The sequence below is a fragment of the Aspergillus candidus genome (assembly GCF_002847045.1).
Source record: "Aspergillus candidus strain CBS 102.13 unplaced genomic scaffold BDW47scaffold_27, whole genome shotgun sequence".
Classification (NCBI taxonomy): Eukaryota; Fungi; Ascomycota; class Eurotiomycetes; order Eurotiales; family Aspergillaceae; genus Aspergillus; species Aspergillus candidus.
Window position 1 is genome coordinate 64158 of NW_020194032.1, and position 15914 is coordinate 80071.

Sequence of the window (15914 nt, forward strand, 5' to 3'; positions counted from 1 at the left end):
GTGCCTTTCTTTGATTGGGTTGGGGGTTCTTTCTTTTTTAGTGGATGGGGTCGAAATGATGTCGATGATGACCTTGGGGACGGCTGGGAGGGTTTGAATGGAATGCGCGACAAGCGTCCCGTCGTCCCCGCCCCTTGGGTGAGATAACCCATGCTTGACGCGTCGGGTTGTTGGGAAATGGTTGGTTTGGATCTATATCGCCCTGGCTGTGTCTGACGAGGGACAGAAGGATGGGATGAGAATGAAAGAATTTGACTGCTTGATCCACTGATGAATCCAGACTGATTGGTTGTCCGTGCCGATCCGATATCATACCTACCTACTTAGCAAACTACATCTGAGTAATTCCTCTATCACCATCGTGGCATTGCCGCGCCAACCTTGCCCCGGTTGACTGTTGGGTTTCATAACGATGCTATAGCCAGGCAGCCAACGGAGCCAACACACCGCTATCGGTCCATTCCATCAAGCTCGCACTGCATCCAGCAGCATGGAGTGTATGGATCATCTCGGACGCGGCTGAGACAGGCTCATCAGCAGCAATCAAGACACACGTTGCCTTCCCTGCGTTGGTCAGGCAGGCATTGTTCGCCTCATGGGGCTAAGTAACCTATATTTGGCACCAACAGGGAGGCGGAGGCGTAGGCGTAGGCGTATAGCAGATCATCTCTTCTTTCTCACGGGCTGAGCAAGATCGAATTATGCATGCCGTGCAGACCTGGATGACTCCCATCCTAAAACCACCTTATCATGTCTGTCGGTATTGTCGCACCAACATCCCACCAACAATGGGACAGGACCCACTGGGCGAAACGCTTCTCACCGTTTTCCTTTTTGTGATTTTTACTTTTTCATGTTTTGTTTTTTTTGTTTTCCAACAGTTGTACAACATCCAACGGGGTGTAATTTGGGCAACAACCGCCCGAAGTCACCGCTGGTTTGGTGTAACAGGCCACTGGAGGGTATGGACTAGGGATTATTGTATGTACGACCTTTTGCCTATCACGGATGCTGCAGAGATCACCAACCACATGATTGATAAGGGTCATCACGTCACCTTGTCACCTGTTACTCTGTCACCGCTGTTATGATCATCAGTGTACGGAGGACGGAGTACTCCGTCCTATAGTGGATTTATTTTATTCTTCCTCGATTTCTATCTCTTTTGATCATGATAGAACGATGTAGAATATACCAATAGAGTAGATCAATTCCATGTTAGCATTAGCTGCCTAGTATAGTCTACAGAGGACTATAGTGTAAGGGTGGAAAGGTAGAGTCGATCCAGAACCAGCCTCGTTTCTCTTGCATACCATTTGCACGATCTTGTCTCGGTGTTGGGCGGTGACAGCTCTGCAGGCTGCACAGGATGGTACTTTTGTCACAGGCCCACTTTCTCCCCGTCTGACCTTTGCCTCTAATGATAATCTAGACTCTCTCGGCTGAGACACCCATAGCAACTACCCTAGTGGCTAGCCTCAGCTATGTGCCAAGCTATACATTACTGGAAGGACAAAAAAAAAATACAAGACAGAATAGGAAAAGAAGGAAAAGAAAATCTAGTATGCAGCGTTAGTAGATGGATCCAGATGGAGCCGTTGATAAGCTAGTGAAGCTCGGATGGGGAGGCAGACAGGTATCTTGTCGGACAGTAACTGAGTCACTTGAGTAACGTACAGTAAGAGATGGATCCATTCATAGATGGAGAGATGGATAGATCGAGAACCCCGACTAGTGGAGAGGACAAAAGTACGCCGAGTCCACCAGTCTGGTACCTTTTCTTCGTTGATTATTTTATCTATTCTATTTTTTTCCTCTCTGTAAAAATTGTGTTTTGATCCACCATCCCGGTTCCAGACCGATCTGAATCTCCAATTCGTACCTTCTCTCCCATATCAAGTCGTACGTTGCATCGGATTTGCATCTCTTCTCTCGAATGATCTCCCTCCGCCTCCCCCTTTTCTTCTTCTTTTCTTTTTCTCTTCGCCAGGGATTCTCTTCGATCGGAGCGTTTCCGGTCCCCATGATTGGCCCCGTACATCTGTCATCATTGCATTCAGGCAATTTCGTCCAGGCTTGGCTGAATGGGTGGCGCCAATGATGCCACTGATAGCGGCGGATGGCGCATCTCTGTTCAGCATTGGAATCGCGAGCGGTCTATAATGATGTACATCTTTTTTTTTTCTTTCCTTTGTCTTGATTCATCCCAAGTTGGCTTTTGGTTTCATTTCTTTTTCCTTGTTAGTGGTTATTTTTGGCCCGTCTATCTTAGCTAGTCCCATCCCATGACAATGTGACACGTCTAGTTCAGCTTCCACTCAATGAAGTCGGTGAATCCTTCTTTCTTTTCTTTCGGACATGACAAGGAAATTGTATGGGCACCAACGGCCGCCATCCATTCCGTGGCTTCATGCGAACCGCCTACGTGCAGAATAGGACAAAGGATCTTTCTATCTCTTTCTTTCATAGTTGGGTAGCTACGCCATATACACAGCAAGTTGTGCCTCACTATAGCAACAACTAAGTATACACTCGGTAATCGGACCCCCATAGCGTCTCCCACTATACTATAGTGCAGTGCTAAGCTAACAGATCCATCCCCGATCAACACCGACAAGAACCCACACGTCCAATGAAGCCCCGTCCCGGATAGTGTGTCTCCCCGCGAAACATCCCGCTAAAGAGGAACAGACAGACAGACAGACAGACAGACCGGTCAAACCGATCCTCGACGCGTCTCCGGGAAGAAGGGAGAGATAGATGATGAGTCGGCTCGTGCGTGACTAGCGCCTCGCATCCCGGAGCCGGTCGCGCAATAGTTTTCCTTTAGCCTTGTCGCTATATCTGCGTCGGCTCTGGGGTTGGTAGGTCCCGGCGCTATATTTATAACATACTAGCCTGGGGATGATGGATGGGGGAGCCGATGACGGCTATTCCTTTATCATGACGCTAGATGCCGACTCTGACTCCGACACGAGATTTATGGCGATCTTCTGCTGGGGTGCGTCGCTTGCGGTTCTGTCAGCTGATGATGGATGGATCTTATGGATCCGTCTTACTGGCGCTATTGTTATGGGCTGGTGGAGAGAGATATCGCCGACTGGGTTGGAACTTGGAGGACGGGTTGGTGGACGGGCTGTTGGCCGTGACTGTCTAGAATCTACGGCTCAGGCCGGCGCGCTGGGCTGTCTATTGCGTCTGATGCACCCTGAGAATTGTAGAGTATTAGCTTGGATCTAGTCTAGATAGATGAGGGAGGAAGTAGTAGTTCAATGGAAGGGTAACTGTCTCGGATACGTAATTGCTATCATGCTGCGGTTTTCGATGCCTTCTGGTTTGATGGTTCTTTTGATGCCTTAAATTAGAAAAGGATTGTTCTACACGGCGGAGGAAATCTATCACTGTTTACAAGTTTAGTAGTGTGTAATCGATTTGAAGTCGTTGATACTCTATACTCTATATATATATTGCGCCTGATATTCGAATGATGATGTCAACTTCCGCCGTGATATATATTCAGCACAAGTAGATCCTGACTTGCTTGCACTTGAGTAAATCATTGACTCATTATGTTCACTATAAATTCATTCCATCAGTTGGAGAGACACTCTGCTGTATACTAAGAATTGTTGATGGTTCCTTCCCCGCATGACGTTGATCGCGTCGGGACAGAAAATGAAAACTCAAAGCGAACGAAAGAACAAACATCCTGTCAACAATACCCTCATCGCATTAACAACCTTGGATTTATGGTTAACTTATTTATCCTCCAGAACTTCTACCTTATATAGGTATCAATTTGATCTGAATCGCTCTTCGCCTGGTGATCGCCAATCGCCTTTGATCATGGTCTATCTCCCTCACCTCCTCGCCTCCGCTTTCTCCGCTCTCGCACACCCGGCCGCCGATGACCCCATCTTGCAATGCTTCACTTACCACCCCGAAAACCACCGTCACCTGATCCTTGGTTCCTCAAATGAAGCGCTTCGCTTGGCAACAGAGAAGCTCCACGCTTTCCCCTTCAAAGATGTCGAGACCTGCTGGCGACGACTCTACACGGACGCGAGCATCGCCAAAGCCTGTCTGCAGGTGGTCGATGGCTGCGGGGTTCCACGCGACGGCATCACACGGTGGTCCTCGATGGTGGAGCCCTTTTTCTCTCGCCTGATCCTTTATCTGAGCCAAGCTGTTCCCCCAGAGACCGAAGAGGGGGAAACAAACGGAATCTCATGGAAGATCAACCCCAATGCACCATGGCTCTCGCCCACCATTCACCTCCTTGACATGGCCTCGATCATGGCCGGAGCCCCCTGGCGCGAATCTCTCATTGAGGACTTGCTTGATGCGCTGCAGGCTGCGACAGTGAGGGCGCCTTTGCATTCGGATCCTGAGCAGCTCACGCGCGACGACTCCGATTGCGCCCGCTCCACAAAGCGTAGAAAGCTATCTCCAACCCTGTTTCCGCAAGACGCGATCCCCGCACCGGAGCTCCAGTACCCCATCCCGCGTGTCTCGGCCCCCACATTTGACGCCATGGAACACCATATCCATGAAATTAGAACCCCCATCGTTATCACCGATGCCGTCGACCACTGGCCGGCCTTGTCTGATCGCCCCTGGACGTCCAGGGACTACTGGTTTGAGAAAACATTTGGTGGTCGCCGGCTGGTTCCTGTTGAAATCGGTCGGTCTTACACAGACAATGACTGGGGCCAGCGTATCATGGAGTTTAGAGAGTTTGTTGACCGCTACGTCTGGCAGGGAGCTTCGGGCGCGGGGCCCTTTCAATCGAGACCTGGCAATGATAACAACCAGGAGAGCAGTTCGAGCGAAGGCGAAGAGCCAGTGACCGGATACATGGCGCAGCATAACCTGCTGGGACAGATCCCCGCCCTGCGGAAGGATATCTGCGTTCCAGATGCCTGTTACATTGACCCGCCTGCCCCGGAGCCTGGGACCCCCGTGGACCTGAAAAAGCGCCAGGAAAGAGAAGAGAAAGCGGAACAGGAGCGGCGCGGCAGAACACGTAGTGACTCTGACACGGCATCGCACCCCCAAGACCAACGCGACCGCGCGAAATCCTCTTCTCCCTCGTGCACGGGTGACCCGATTCTGAACACATGGATCGGACCTGCATGGACCATCTCCCCTCTGCACCACGACCCATACCACAACATTCTCGTTCAGGTAGTCGGCGCGAAGTACATCAGGCTCTACTCCCCCAAAACCCCCGCCTGGCGGATCCATCCCAAGGGGATGGAGCCCGTCGGTGATCCCAACGAAATAGTAGACGAGAGAGGCCCCCTCAACGATGCAGAAAAATCATCAGAAGAAGCGACAGAAAGCCAGTCCAGCTCCTCAAACCACAGCTCCAGGCTCATCGACATGTCGAACACCTCGCAGGTCGATCTAGCAGCCATTGAGCTCTCCCCGGCCGAAACAGAGCACTGGGACGAGATGTGGCCGGGCTTTTTGGGCGCGGAGTACGTGGAGACCGTGTTGAAGGAGGGCGAGTGTCTTTATATTCCTGTGGGGTGGTGGCATTATGTGAGGGCCTTGAAGGCGGGTGTGAGTGTTAGTTTTTGGTGGTGATATCTTTCCTTCTTTTTCTTTTTTTGCCCTTGTATCTTGTTATTGGGTGTGAGGTGGATTCATGCTGCTGGTTATAGATATTATTGTCTTGCTAGAAGGAGTATGTCAGCGCCTGGGTGTTATTATTCCTTCATCGTTTCTTATTCTAAGCTCATTATGCTATATCATACTTCTTTGACTTTCTTGAGCTATAGACGGTAAGCTGTACTTTGTTCAATCTAATCCATCTATGAATCTGCGTATATACATTTATACAGGGTGTAAAGCTTTGTCTAATCATCCTTGTAATCACCACCATAATCATACCACAGCACAAACAAGCTCATATGCCCTATCACCTACAACACGAGACACTACTATATCAATATAAAACATACCCCACTCACTATACACATCATATCACATCAATGGTACACCCTTAAACCCAAGCTCAATAATGTAGTACAAGATCAACCCATCCGCACAAGCATCAACGGCTTCCCAGCCTCAATAGGATCCCCAGACTGGACAAGGACCCTCTCGACAGTAGCGCCCGCAACGTTGGCCTCGGCGCGCACTGCGATCTCCAGTTTCATGGCTTCGAGGATGACGACCACGTGGCCTTCGTCCGTGAGGCGGTCGCCGGGGCTGACTTGGACTTTCCAGACGTTGGCGTTGAGGGGGGCTTCGATGGGGGTTATTTTTGGGTCTGTTTTTCCCTCGTGTTAGTTTTGGGAATACTTTGCATGGTTGAATGGGAGAAAGGAAGGAAGGAGGAAGAAGAAGAAGAAGAAGAAGAAGAAGAAGAAGAAGAAGAAGAAGAAGAAGAAGAAGACAAACCCTTAAGTAACTCGTCAATAGCATCAGCTGGAACACCCCTTTCTGCCTTCTCAGCAGCCCATTTAGTGAGAAGCTCGCTCTCGAGGTTGTCCATTTCAGCCTGCGCTTTGCGCTGGCGTGCGCGGATCTCAGATACTTCAGACTGCGTGTCCCGGAGAAGTCTGTTGTGCTCTGCCATGTCAAATGTAACGTCCTCCCACTGGTACTCGTAGCGGCCGCTGTTGAACAGCGCGAGCTGTTTCTCGTACTCGGCTTCGCTGACGCGGTAGAAAGTTATCTGGTCGAAGTCTTCGAAGAGCCAGGGCTGGTTTGCTGTGTAGCCCTTCTTGGAGCCCAAGATATCGACGCCTGGGATCGTCATTCCGGTCATTTGGTACCCGCCGGGGGAGTCGACGTTGTATAATCTGGGTTGGTTAGCCAGCTATCCTCCTGGATAGGGATGGGTGGGACGAGAGGTGGTTGATGACGTACGCCATGCAGCTTCCTCCCCATGATATCGACCCTGCGGGTGTGTAGACCCGACTGGGATTCATCTTTGGACAGTTCATGCGCTGTCGTGGATCGACGGGGAGGGACAGCGGGAGCGCTGTGAAGAATCCGACGGCGACGACCATGAAGCTTGCGCTGAGGTAGATGTGTTGGAACTCTTCCATGGTGAAGGCGTTGTTCTTGGCGACGAAGGACATGTTGTCGGGGAGGTAGGAGGCATAGGGCCGCTGCGTCTCCATGTATCGCTGGAGTGCGTCCTTTTGTCTCTGGCTTTCAAAGGTGAGTGGTAGTTTGAAGAGTCGGCTGGGCATTTTGGCTGTGCTGAGGTCGCCGAGTTGGGCTTCGATATTGCAGAGGTGGGTGACGAGGTCTTTCTGGGGGATCTTTGCGCCGTTGTAGTAGAGCATGAGAGCTGGAAGGGATTAGTATTGTGCCCCTGTTTGTGATTGCGGAGGACGACGTACAGTTGCCACATCCCACCATTGCGATGAGCCCGGTTGAAAAGTTTATGTCGCCCGTTCCATCGTTCAGCGCTTTCTTGAGAGCAGTGACTCGGCAGCGGTGGTTAAGATCAAATGCGCCTCGTCCATAGTCGATCAGGATGTAGTCATCCCCAGCCTGAAAGCTCAGTCAGTTTCAGCCTGTAGACGGGGATATACGATGCCTTACCTGTCGATATGAAACAAGTGGCTGATTGCCCTTCTCCTGGATCTGGTGGACGACACCACTACCGCGACTATTAACTGTCACTTCGGGCGGTAGATCACTTGAAATGGATGTTACGTCGCTCCAGCCACTCCCCTGGGAACAGCACTGAACGACCTCACTGACGAATCGTTCAACGTCATTGCGGGAGGCTATGGCATCTGCCAGGGAGGTAGCCCTGTATTTGAGGGTATCTCCCGCTTTCACCTGTCCTAATTTCCAAATATCTGCCTTCACAATAGTATGACTGCTGATAAACCCGCCAAAGTCCGGTGCATCCTGTGGGAATATAACGGGGTCGTCCCCGGTCCAGTTGAGCGAACCTATAGCGTATCCATACTCGATCAAGTTGGACGGGTGAGCGCCGCCTTCGCCTCCGTCTGAACGTGCCCAGGTGGGCTTGGGGCCGATGAGTCGGATCCCACCTCTTGCAGCGTTATGTGAAACTTTCCATTCGGTGGTATAAAGCATGTCGATGCTTTCTGGCACGAGGTAGCCTTCGTCGTAGGGCCCAGGCATAGCCAGTAGCTCCCAATGACTTGGGTACTTGGGGATGAGGTGCTCTGGGAGACGAACGTCCACATCGGTATCTGGAACCTGGTCCGTGATTGAAAGGAGATCACCCGAAGCAAGCTGTCGACCTTGGTAACCTCCTACTCCGACCATAGGAGAGGTAGATTTGGATCCGAACCATTCAGCAATATTTGAAAACCCACCGTACACTGCTAGATAGGCTCTGCAGCCATTTCCCAACGTTTTGCCTACCTTCAAACGCTGACCAGCAGTAACTCGGACCTGGGCCCACATCGAGATAGGACTGCCGTCGAGGCTGGCCTCAATCGGGGCTCCGCAAAGCGAGACGACCGCTGGCCCCAAAAAGCGCAATTCGGGTCCGCTGAGGGTAATTTCTAGCCCTTCAACTCCGACAGGATTCCCAACCAGCGCGTTCGCAATCCGGAAGGCCAAGGGATCCATAGGGCCAGAGTGGCAGAACCCACGACCGAGAGTAGGACGACCAGGCCAGTCCTGAATGAGCGTATAAGCACCCCCAGAGAGCACGTCCACAGCCGAAATCTTGTACTCGAAGTTGCTTAGAAACTTGGTAATCGTGTTCCCCGAGGCAAATCTCTCATCGGCGAGGATTGCGGCCAGAAATTGTAAGTTTGTTGGGGGGCCGCAGATTCGTGATTCTTTCAGGATTGTTTTCATTCCCTCAATTGTCTCCTTTCGGCTGGGCGAATGAAACATGATTTTTGCGAGGAGAGGGTCTGTACCTCGTTAGTTACCTATCCCAGGGTCTTGATGTATACCACCGACATACCATAATTCGCCGACACTTTGATTCCTCTGTAAACCCAGGTGTCGATCCTGGACCCCGGCAGCTCTTTCCACTCGACGCTCTGCAAAGTTCCTGGACACGGTGCGAAATCCTTCACTGGATTTTCCGCATAGACTCTAGCCTCGATAGCACTACCAGACGGCGCATCCGTGGGCATCGAAGCAAGGAAAGCTTCTTCTAAGCCCGACTTTCCAGAAAGTTGAGCGTCCGCTTGCTTCAGCATTAGCTCCACCAGGTCAAGCCCATAACACAGTTCCGTGATTCCATGCTCGACCTGAAGACGGGTGTTCATTTCAAGGAAAAAGAACGCCCCGGTCTCGTCGTCCACGAGATATTCAATTGTCCCAGCTGACGCATAGTTGATCGATTCGGCGAGTCGGACGGCAGCCTTGCATAAGTCTTCTCTCAAACCGGGGTTCCTTGTGACAAACGGACTCGGGCACTCTTCGATGACTTTTTGGTGCCTTCGTTGGATCGAGCATTCGCGTTCACCGATAGATATGGCTTTACCGGCACCGTTACCGAATACCTGAACCTCAATGTGATGGCTCGATGGATAGTAGCGTTCGATAAACATCCCGGCATTCTTGAAGAGAGCTTCTCCTCTGGACTGAACGGTCGCAAACGATTCACGAACTTCCTTCTCCGAGTGGCAGGTAAGCAGGCCCATTCCACCGCCGCCAGCTGTGGCTTTGAGCATAACCTGAGCCATATTAGCATTGCGTGAAAGAAGTGGACTGGACCGTAGAATTGAACAATAAAAGTACCGGAAAGCCCAAGTCATTCGAAGTTTTGACGGCCTCATCTTCACTCGTTACGAGCCCCAGCGAGCCTGGGACAATAGGGACTCCAGCTTTGGTAGCTAAATCCCGTGCCGTGTGCTTGAGTCCAAATGCCTCGATACTCTCCGGGGAAGGGCCCGCAAAAACCAAGCCAGCGCTGGACACGGCTCTCGCAAAATCGGCGTTCTCAGACAAAAACCCATAGCCTGGAATAATTGCGTCGGCGCCAGCCCGCCTGGCAATTTCAATAATTTGATCCCTGTCTGTTGTTAGAATAGCTACGCTGGGTATATTCTTTACGGATATCGGTATACCCATCGATGTATGCCTTGGAAGGCGACCCCGAAAGCAGAAACGCCTGGTCTGCTAGATGAACGTGGGACGAGGCAGCATCGGGTTCGGTATAGATAGCGACTGTGTGGAGGTTTAATTTCCTAAACGCAATCAATCAGCCACCTTGGATCGAGCTATGGAGACGATTTATCATTCGGCCTTCAGTGTTGCGTACTTTGCTGTTGTCAAGATCCGAACCGCGATCTCGCCACGATTCGCGACGAGCAACGTTTTGAGTGAGTGCATTGTAGGTAGGGTGCAATCGAGAAATGATTTCCCAAGGCCTATGTTCTCGTTGGAGACATTGCGCCTTATATGGGAAGGGCCTTACCTGGGGTGCTTCTCTGTCTGCGGTTCTTTTAGTCAGACAGGAATCGGCGAACCGGCGAGTCGGTATTATAACCCAATGGCATTTGATGATTGCACCCGATAATGACCGCCAAGGCTCATGATGTGGGTGAGTTTGGGGTCAATGTGGACCGAATGGGATTGGGGAATGTGGAGAAAAGTGCGGAGTTGCTCCTCCATGTGGCAATGATAAGGAAGAAAGCCCCCTTGGCCCGATTATCTATAAAGCGAGCGGAACCATGAACATTCGGAGTGTGGTCCAAAGTTTAAAACCCCGCCCGACTCAGCTTGGATAATAACAATTCCCAGCAACCCGCACACTCCTTATTTTCGCTCTTTCTCCGACGGGTGAAAAAAAGGAAGGAAAGGCATCGAAAAACTTATTGAACAACCGCAACAATGGCCCCAATACAGCACAAGGCGTTGATCAACTGCGATATGGGCGAGGCTGTAAGTCAAACCAAGGGTTGCTCTGTCTGGCAGTAACTATGGCGTTGACGCATTGGACAGTATGGCAACTGGGCCTGCGGACCCGACCTCGAACTCCTCCCCATGGTCGATATTGCCAACATTGCCTGCGGTTTCCACGGCGGTGATCCCCTCATCATGATGGAAACCGTCCGAAACTGCAAGGCTCATAACGTTCTTATCGGGGCGCATCCTGGACTGCCGGATCTTCAAGGGTTCGGAAGACGGGAGATGAAGCTTTCCCCCGAAGAGCTCACGGCCATCACCATCTACCAGGTGGGCGCATTGCAAGGTTTCTTGGACCGGGAGGGAGTCCGGTTGAATCACGTGAAACCGCATGGGGTGCTTTATGGGATGATGTGCCGCGACTATGAGGTGGCCAAAGCGGTGATGCAGGGAATCCCCAAAGGGGTCCCTGTTTTCGGGCTTGCGGGGACCCAGATGGAGAAAGCGGCCAACGATCTGGGAATCGAGTTTTGGGCGGAGCTTTATGGGGATGTCAAGTACGATGCTAAAGGAATGCTCGTGATCGATCGGAAGAAGAAGCCGTGGGATCTAAAGGACGTGGAACGACACGTGAGTCAGCAGGTGGAAGAGCAGTCGGTCACTGCGGTGGATGGGACTGTGGTGCAATTACCTCTGAAAGACTACCCGTTGTCAATTTGTTGCCATTCTGATTCTCCAAGCTGTGTGGACATCATCAAGACGACCCGAAAGGTGGTGGATGCCTTTAACCAAAAGTATGGGAAATGACCGTGTCGGCGATGACGTATGTATATACGGGCATGTACAAAATCAATAATATCGAATATTAGTGAAATTGCAAGTAATAAAAGGCCCCAGAAGCCAATTGACGTCGCATGTTCAATGTAAACCACTGTAAGGTACCTGTAGTGGGAAGAACAGATCAAGAGAAGCATGGGGATTCATCATGGACGAGGAAAGTGAAGTCGATGGATGGGCAGAGATTGAGCACCTGAGGCAGGTGTTTGGTTTTGATCTGTTTGCTGGATTTGTCTCTCTCCAGGGCCATTGATCCCCCATCTCCTACTCCTTATATCTACATTCGGATTTACCCGACATGGCCTTTTCTGTATTATTCCCCCTTACTGTCGCTTTCCGCCAAGACCTGATCTCCTCGTACATGGATCAAACTTACTCTTCCAAGAAATGGGATTATGAGCTTGTCTAGGATAGCTGTTAAGAGATCAAACCACCTAGTCAGATTGGATAGATCAAACATCAAAGACTCCACGAGATGGTTCAGCGCACGTCCACACTAGGGCCATCGACGTCAAACAAAAGGGTCAACACGAGAGTCAGCCTTGGGGTACGAGGACAGCCAAGGCATGCGACTGGCTGATTGGGACAATCGGTGGAAGCCACACAAAATCTGGAGACGGTTTGGAGCCTGTTAATGATCCAACAAGAGGTGCTAAGCGTTTCAACAGTGCCTTCCTCTATATGGTGACGATCTGATACCCTTGTTAGAGTGGATAAGGATATAGGCGGATGATTCATACCTGCCGTGTTAGTGTTAGCGGCGATGCAGAATGTTCCCCGCACCAAGACACTTGCCCAAAATAGGTTTAGAGTTGTCATTCGAAGGGCGTCGCAGATGCAGGGAGGAACATTTTCACCTTTCGGACGCCTAGCACAACTCCGGCCAGCCCCCATCCATGGATATCAGTACCTAACACAGGACGGCGAATGACCGAAATACGGTGCCCCTCATCCACCAGACACTAGTGTCTGTGGATACAGCTTCCCACAGGGAAATAAACGATAGCATGGAATCCATAGTTCCGCAGGAGACATTCTCCTCTAGTCTACCTTCTGGCGGACCCACTGCTGCTTATTCCCATATACTTGTGATACTCTAGCCGGCTTTATGTCTGGCTTTCTCACGTCGTCAACACATCAATCCGTCCATCTATTTTCTTGATACTTTCCTCAATTTTGCTTTGAATTCCAATTTCCTGCAATATTTCACGTTGTACTGATCATTCGTCTGCTCCATATCTTATTCGGATCAAGGATCACGTCGACGAATTCCTGAACTCTGTTTCATGGAATATTTCGATTTCAACGAGGCCTCCCATGGCTTTCACGGAAGGGACGATGATGTGGCTTCAGACCGCATCGAGGTTGATGAGGATGACAACGCGGCGGCCAACAATTGTACTCTTGCCCTGGAACAACCGCTAGACTTCTCCAATGATCCCCAGGAACCACCGGTGGCAGAACGAGACCCCCAGAGTACCTCCCATCCGACCGTGGATAATCGGGTTTTTCCCATGTTTCGTGCCAAAGATTCCTGTGACTTTTGCAGGAACATGGGCTTGGATTGTTTTGTTGCAACACGCGGAGTCATGCAGAAAAACGGCTGCACATGCTGCATATCTCTCTATCGCGAATGCAGTTTCAACCATGCGAAGGCACCGGGTAAATTCTTGGACACCTTGCACCCAATCAATGAGAACGTGGACATCCCTACCGGAGGTCTCACGGGAAAGAAGGCGCTCAAATCGCTCTCGGGCGTTGCAGTCCCGGAAGACTTGGACACTCGGTCGAGGAAGAGCACGTCTCGACTGTCACGCGAGGCTGTTCGCATCCTCAAGGACTGGCTCTACGAGCATAAAGACCATCCCTACCCCAGTGAGAAGGCAAAGGATGAACTAAAGGAGCGCACAGGCTTGAAACGCATCCAAGTCTGCAACTGGCTTGCGAATGCCCGACGGCGCGGCAAGGTTCGCCATGCCCCGCGAAGCAGCTCCCCCGTCCCGGGAGCAATTGACATCCCGGACCAAGACAAGCAACGGAGGGACCTCACCCTCATGACTCCAATGGAACGTTGGAAGCACTCACCCCCCGAAAACGAACCCGCCGCGACCACAGACATTTTGCGAGCCCTGGTCAATACTTCATTGGATTCTGTAAGGGAACGATCGTCCAATTCGGGTCACGTGCGTTCTTACTCTAGGGTGACTGGGTCTAGCAATGACTCAAGCCATGCCAACTCCAATATGTTCCACACCCCATCCGTCTCTAGCTTGGAGACGAGCCAGTCTGCCACTCGTTCCTCAGTCTCCTCTCTCTCTCTTGTCTCGGACTTCTCTCATCGGTCGTCTCTTGGATCGTGGGGCTCAATGGAGCGGAAAGAGCGTCGCCGCCATCGCAAGGCGTCGGCGCCCATCAACCCCTTCAACCAACAGAAAGCTCGAAGTGCCCGTATCTTCCAATGCACCTTCTGTGCCGACTCCTTCCAGACCAAGTACGATTGGCAGCGCCACGAAAAGTCATTGCATCTGGCCCTGGAGAAGTGGACGTGTTCCCCTCAAGGTGGGATCGTTCAAGTGGATGGTGCCAACCGCTGTGTCTTTTGTATGGCTGCAAACCCGGACAATGTTCACTTGGAAACCCACAACTTCAGCAACTGCCAGGAGAAGTCCCTGGCCGAGCGTACCTTCTACCGAAAAGACCATCTCAACCAACACTTGAGACTCATGCACGATGTCAAGTTCCTTCCTGCCATGGACAAGTGGCGCAGCAACACCTGCGAGATCCGATCTCGCTGTGGTTTCTGTGCCAAAGAATTGATGACCTGGAAGGACCGAGTGGATCATTTAGCCAGCCATTACAAAGACGGCGCTAGCATAGACCAATGGCAGGGTGATTGGGGTTTCGACCCCAAGGTCCAAAGCCTGGTCGAGAACGCCATGCCCCCCTACCTTATTGGACAGGAGCGGAGTTCGTTGGATCCTTACACAACTGCCGACAGCCTAAGTCGGCCGCCAGGCCTCAAGGTACCCGACGACGCCAACTGCTTTGAACGTCTCCAACGTCAACTCACTGCCTTCATCCATTCCCAGCTGGCAGGCAATGTCATTCCTACAGATAGGATGATCCAAGATGAGGCCCGGCAGATCATCTACGGGACCGATGACCCCTGGAATCAGACATGTGCCGATAACCCTGTGTGGTTGAGTGTGTTAAAGCGGGATTCCGGGCTGGCGTCTCTTCCCAAATCGGACCATATCCAACTCGACAATCTTGGGATGCGACCTCCCTATGCCTCCGATCACGGTCTACCACGGGCGCCCATGGAGACCAACTTCCTCGCCCGGACCTTTTGCTCCCAACCGATGTTCAATTCGGGGCCTTTCAGCTCTGGGATCCACAGCCCCGCCGCTGTTGGTACCGGGCAATCCTCCGCTGCTCCTAGCTTCCCTGGTAGCTCTTCTGGGAGCTACGTCGGGGGCAGTGGAGCGGTGCCCGTGACCCACCGCGCGGGATTGTCCGCAGACTTGGGGAGCAGCTATTCCCCCGGCCTCTCATTCGGGTCGACCCCTGCCAGTGGATCGGCTGATCCACTCGTGCAGATGGGATTCGAGCCGGCCTTTTTGCGGCGATTGGAGGAGAATTATGATGGGCTGCAGCTGGAAAACCTGGCAGGCTTAACTTTTGAAGACAACCCTGTCCCTGAAAGCGAATGCAAGACCGGGAATGCTGCAGGAAAGCTTCCGGAGCCGAGCCCCGAGTCCATCCGGATCTCGAACTCTAAGCAAGCCGACTTGATGGCGGTGGATGATCCGTGGGAGGACCCCGCACAAAGCATGCGCTATTGGGGATAGGCGATGAGGTATGGATGACGGCTGGGAATTGCGGACATGATCTATTGGAACTTTGGCGGATTCAAAAAGCGGTTAAATATTCTTTCCTTCTCATTCTCCCCTCTTTTATTATTCTTTGTGGACATATCCTGACCACGGCGTGGACATTAATGTTTCCCTGTTTCCCTGACCAAATTGAACATATGCGACACAGTAACATGCAAAATCAGAGACATTTACTACTGAAAACTACGGAATGGAAATGCAACCTAATTCCAAAACAAGTCGTATCAATATGCACCTTTCCGCGGCGTAGTTAGGGTCAGTGGCGTGTGATAGTACAACGTCGGATTTGTTTCAAAAACACACATGCGTGGCGGAGAATTTCCAGCGCTTATCGGGTTTTACTTGATCGGCCCCACTGCC

General features: G+C 51.5%; 7 protein-coding genes across 7 annotated transcripts; 5 read left to right on the plus strand and 2 right to left on the minus strand.

The window, feature by feature from the left end:
* The first annotated feature begins 1906 nt into the window (after positions 1-1906).
* BDW47DRAFT_106922 (uncharacterized protein) lies at positions 1907-2712 on the plus strand. Its single transcript, XM_024812884.1, has 2 exons — positions 1907-2535; positions 2593-2712. Exon 1 carries the CDS (start codon positions 2085-2087, stop codon positions 2274-2276), a length of 192 nt encoding a protein of 63 aa, XP_024671387.1. The 5' UTR covers positions 1907-2084; the 3' UTR covers positions 2277-2535; positions 2593-2712.
* On the plus strand, positions 2699-3324 carry BDW47DRAFT_106923 (uncharacterized protein). Its single transcript, XM_024812885.1, has one exon. It carries the CDS (start codon positions 2905-2907, stop codon positions 3238-3240), a length of 336 nt encoding a protein of 111 aa, XP_024671388.1. The 5' UTR covers positions 2699-2904; the 3' UTR covers positions 3241-3324.
* Positions 3325-3767: 443 nt separating this feature from the next.
* BDW47DRAFT_106924 (putative JmjC domain protein) lies at positions 3768-5669 on the plus strand. Its single transcript, XM_024812886.1, has one exon. It carries the CDS (start codon positions 3847-3849, stop codon positions 5590-5592), a length of 1746 nt encoding a protein of 581 aa, XP_024671389.1. The 5' UTR covers positions 3768-3846; the 3' UTR covers positions 5593-5669.
* Positions 5670-6001: 332 nt separating this feature from the next.
* Positions 6002-10398, minus strand: BDW47DRAFT_37417 (bifunctional urea carboxylase/allophanate hydrolase). Its single transcript, XM_024818844.1, has 9 exons — positions 10235-10398; positions 10041-10160; positions 9712-9985; positions 8927-9647; positions 7570-8873; positions 7365-7518; positions 6883-7312; positions 6412-6815; positions 6002-6280 (listed from the first exon to the last, which is right to left on the minus strand). Exons 1-9 carry the CDS (start codon positions 10303-10305, stop codon positions 6042-6044), a joined length of 3717 nt encoding a protein of 1238 aa, XP_024671390.1. The 5' UTR covers positions 10306-10398; the 3' UTR covers positions 6002-6041.
* Positions 10399-10649: 251 nt separating this feature from the next.
* On the plus strand, positions 10650-11684 carry BDW47DRAFT_37404 (LamB/YcsF family protein). Its single transcript, XM_024818843.1, has 2 exons — positions 10650-10857; positions 10918-11684. Exons 1-2 carry the CDS (start codon positions 10807-10809, stop codon positions 11626-11628), a joined length of 762 nt encoding a protein of 253 aa, XP_024671391.1. The 5' UTR covers positions 10650-10806; the 3' UTR covers positions 11629-11684.
* A 295-nt stretch (positions 11685-11979) lies between these two features.
* On the minus strand, positions 11980-12536 carry BDW47DRAFT_106941 (uncharacterized protein). The gene has a single exon (XM_024812887.1). The coding sequence runs from the start codon at positions 12475-12477 to the stop codon at positions 12139-12141; it is 339 nt and encodes a 112-aa protein (XP_024671392.1). The 5' UTR covers positions 12478-12536; the 3' UTR covers positions 11980-12138.
* Positions 12537-12674: 138 nt separating this feature from the next.
* Positions 12675-15716, plus strand: BDW47DRAFT_106943 (putative homeobox and C2H2 transcription factor). Its single transcript, XM_024812888.1, has one exon. The coding sequence runs from the start codon at positions 12945-12947 to the stop codon at positions 15507-15509; it is 2565 nt and encodes an 854-aa protein (XP_024671393.1). The 5' UTR covers positions 12675-12944; the 3' UTR covers positions 15510-15716.
* Positions 15717-15914: the final 198 nt, after the last annotated feature.

Bases quoted from the DNA above. Each gene is read 5' to 3' on its own strand.
- BDW47DRAFT_37417 (XM_024818844.1), bottom strand. From the start codon at position 10,305: ATGCACTCACTCAAAACGTTGCTCGTCGCGAATCGTGGCGAGATCGCG. The intron at 10,161-10,234 runs GTACGCAACACT...GATTGCGTTTAG, and splicing joins CGGATCTTGACAACAGCAAA to GAAATTAAACCTCCACACAG. The intron at 8,874-8,926 runs GTATGTCGGTGG...AACGAGGTACAG, and splicing joins CAAAGTGTCGGCGAATTATG to ACCCTCTCCTCGCAAAAATC.
- BDW47DRAFT_106923 (XM_024812885.1), top strand. From the start codon at position 2,905: ATGATGGATGGGGGAGCCGATGACGGCTATTCCTTTATCATGACGCTA.
- BDW47DRAFT_106924 (XM_024812886.1), top strand. From the start codon at position 3,847: ATGGTCTATCTCCCTCACCTCCTCGCCTCCGCTTTCTCCGCTCTCGCA.
- BDW47DRAFT_106941 (XM_024812887.1), bottom strand. From the start codon at position 12,477: ATGACAACTCTAAACCTATTTTGGGCAAGTGTCTTGGTGCGGGGAACA.
- BDW47DRAFT_106943 (XM_024812888.1), top strand. From the start codon at position 12,945: ATGGAATATTTCGATTTCAACGAGGCCTCCCATGGCTTTCACGGAAGG.
- BDW47DRAFT_37404 (XM_024818843.1), top strand. From the start codon at position 10,807: ATGGCCCCAATACAGCACAAGGCGTTGATCAACTGCGATATGGGCGAG. The intron at 10,858-10,917 runs GTAAGTCAAACC...CGCATTGGACAG, and splicing joins ACTGCGATATGGGCGAGGCT to TATGGCAACTGGGCCTGCGG.
- BDW47DRAFT_106922 (XM_024812884.1), top strand. From the start codon at position 2,085: ATGGGTGGCGCCAATGATGCCACTGATAGCGGCGGATGGCGCATCTCT.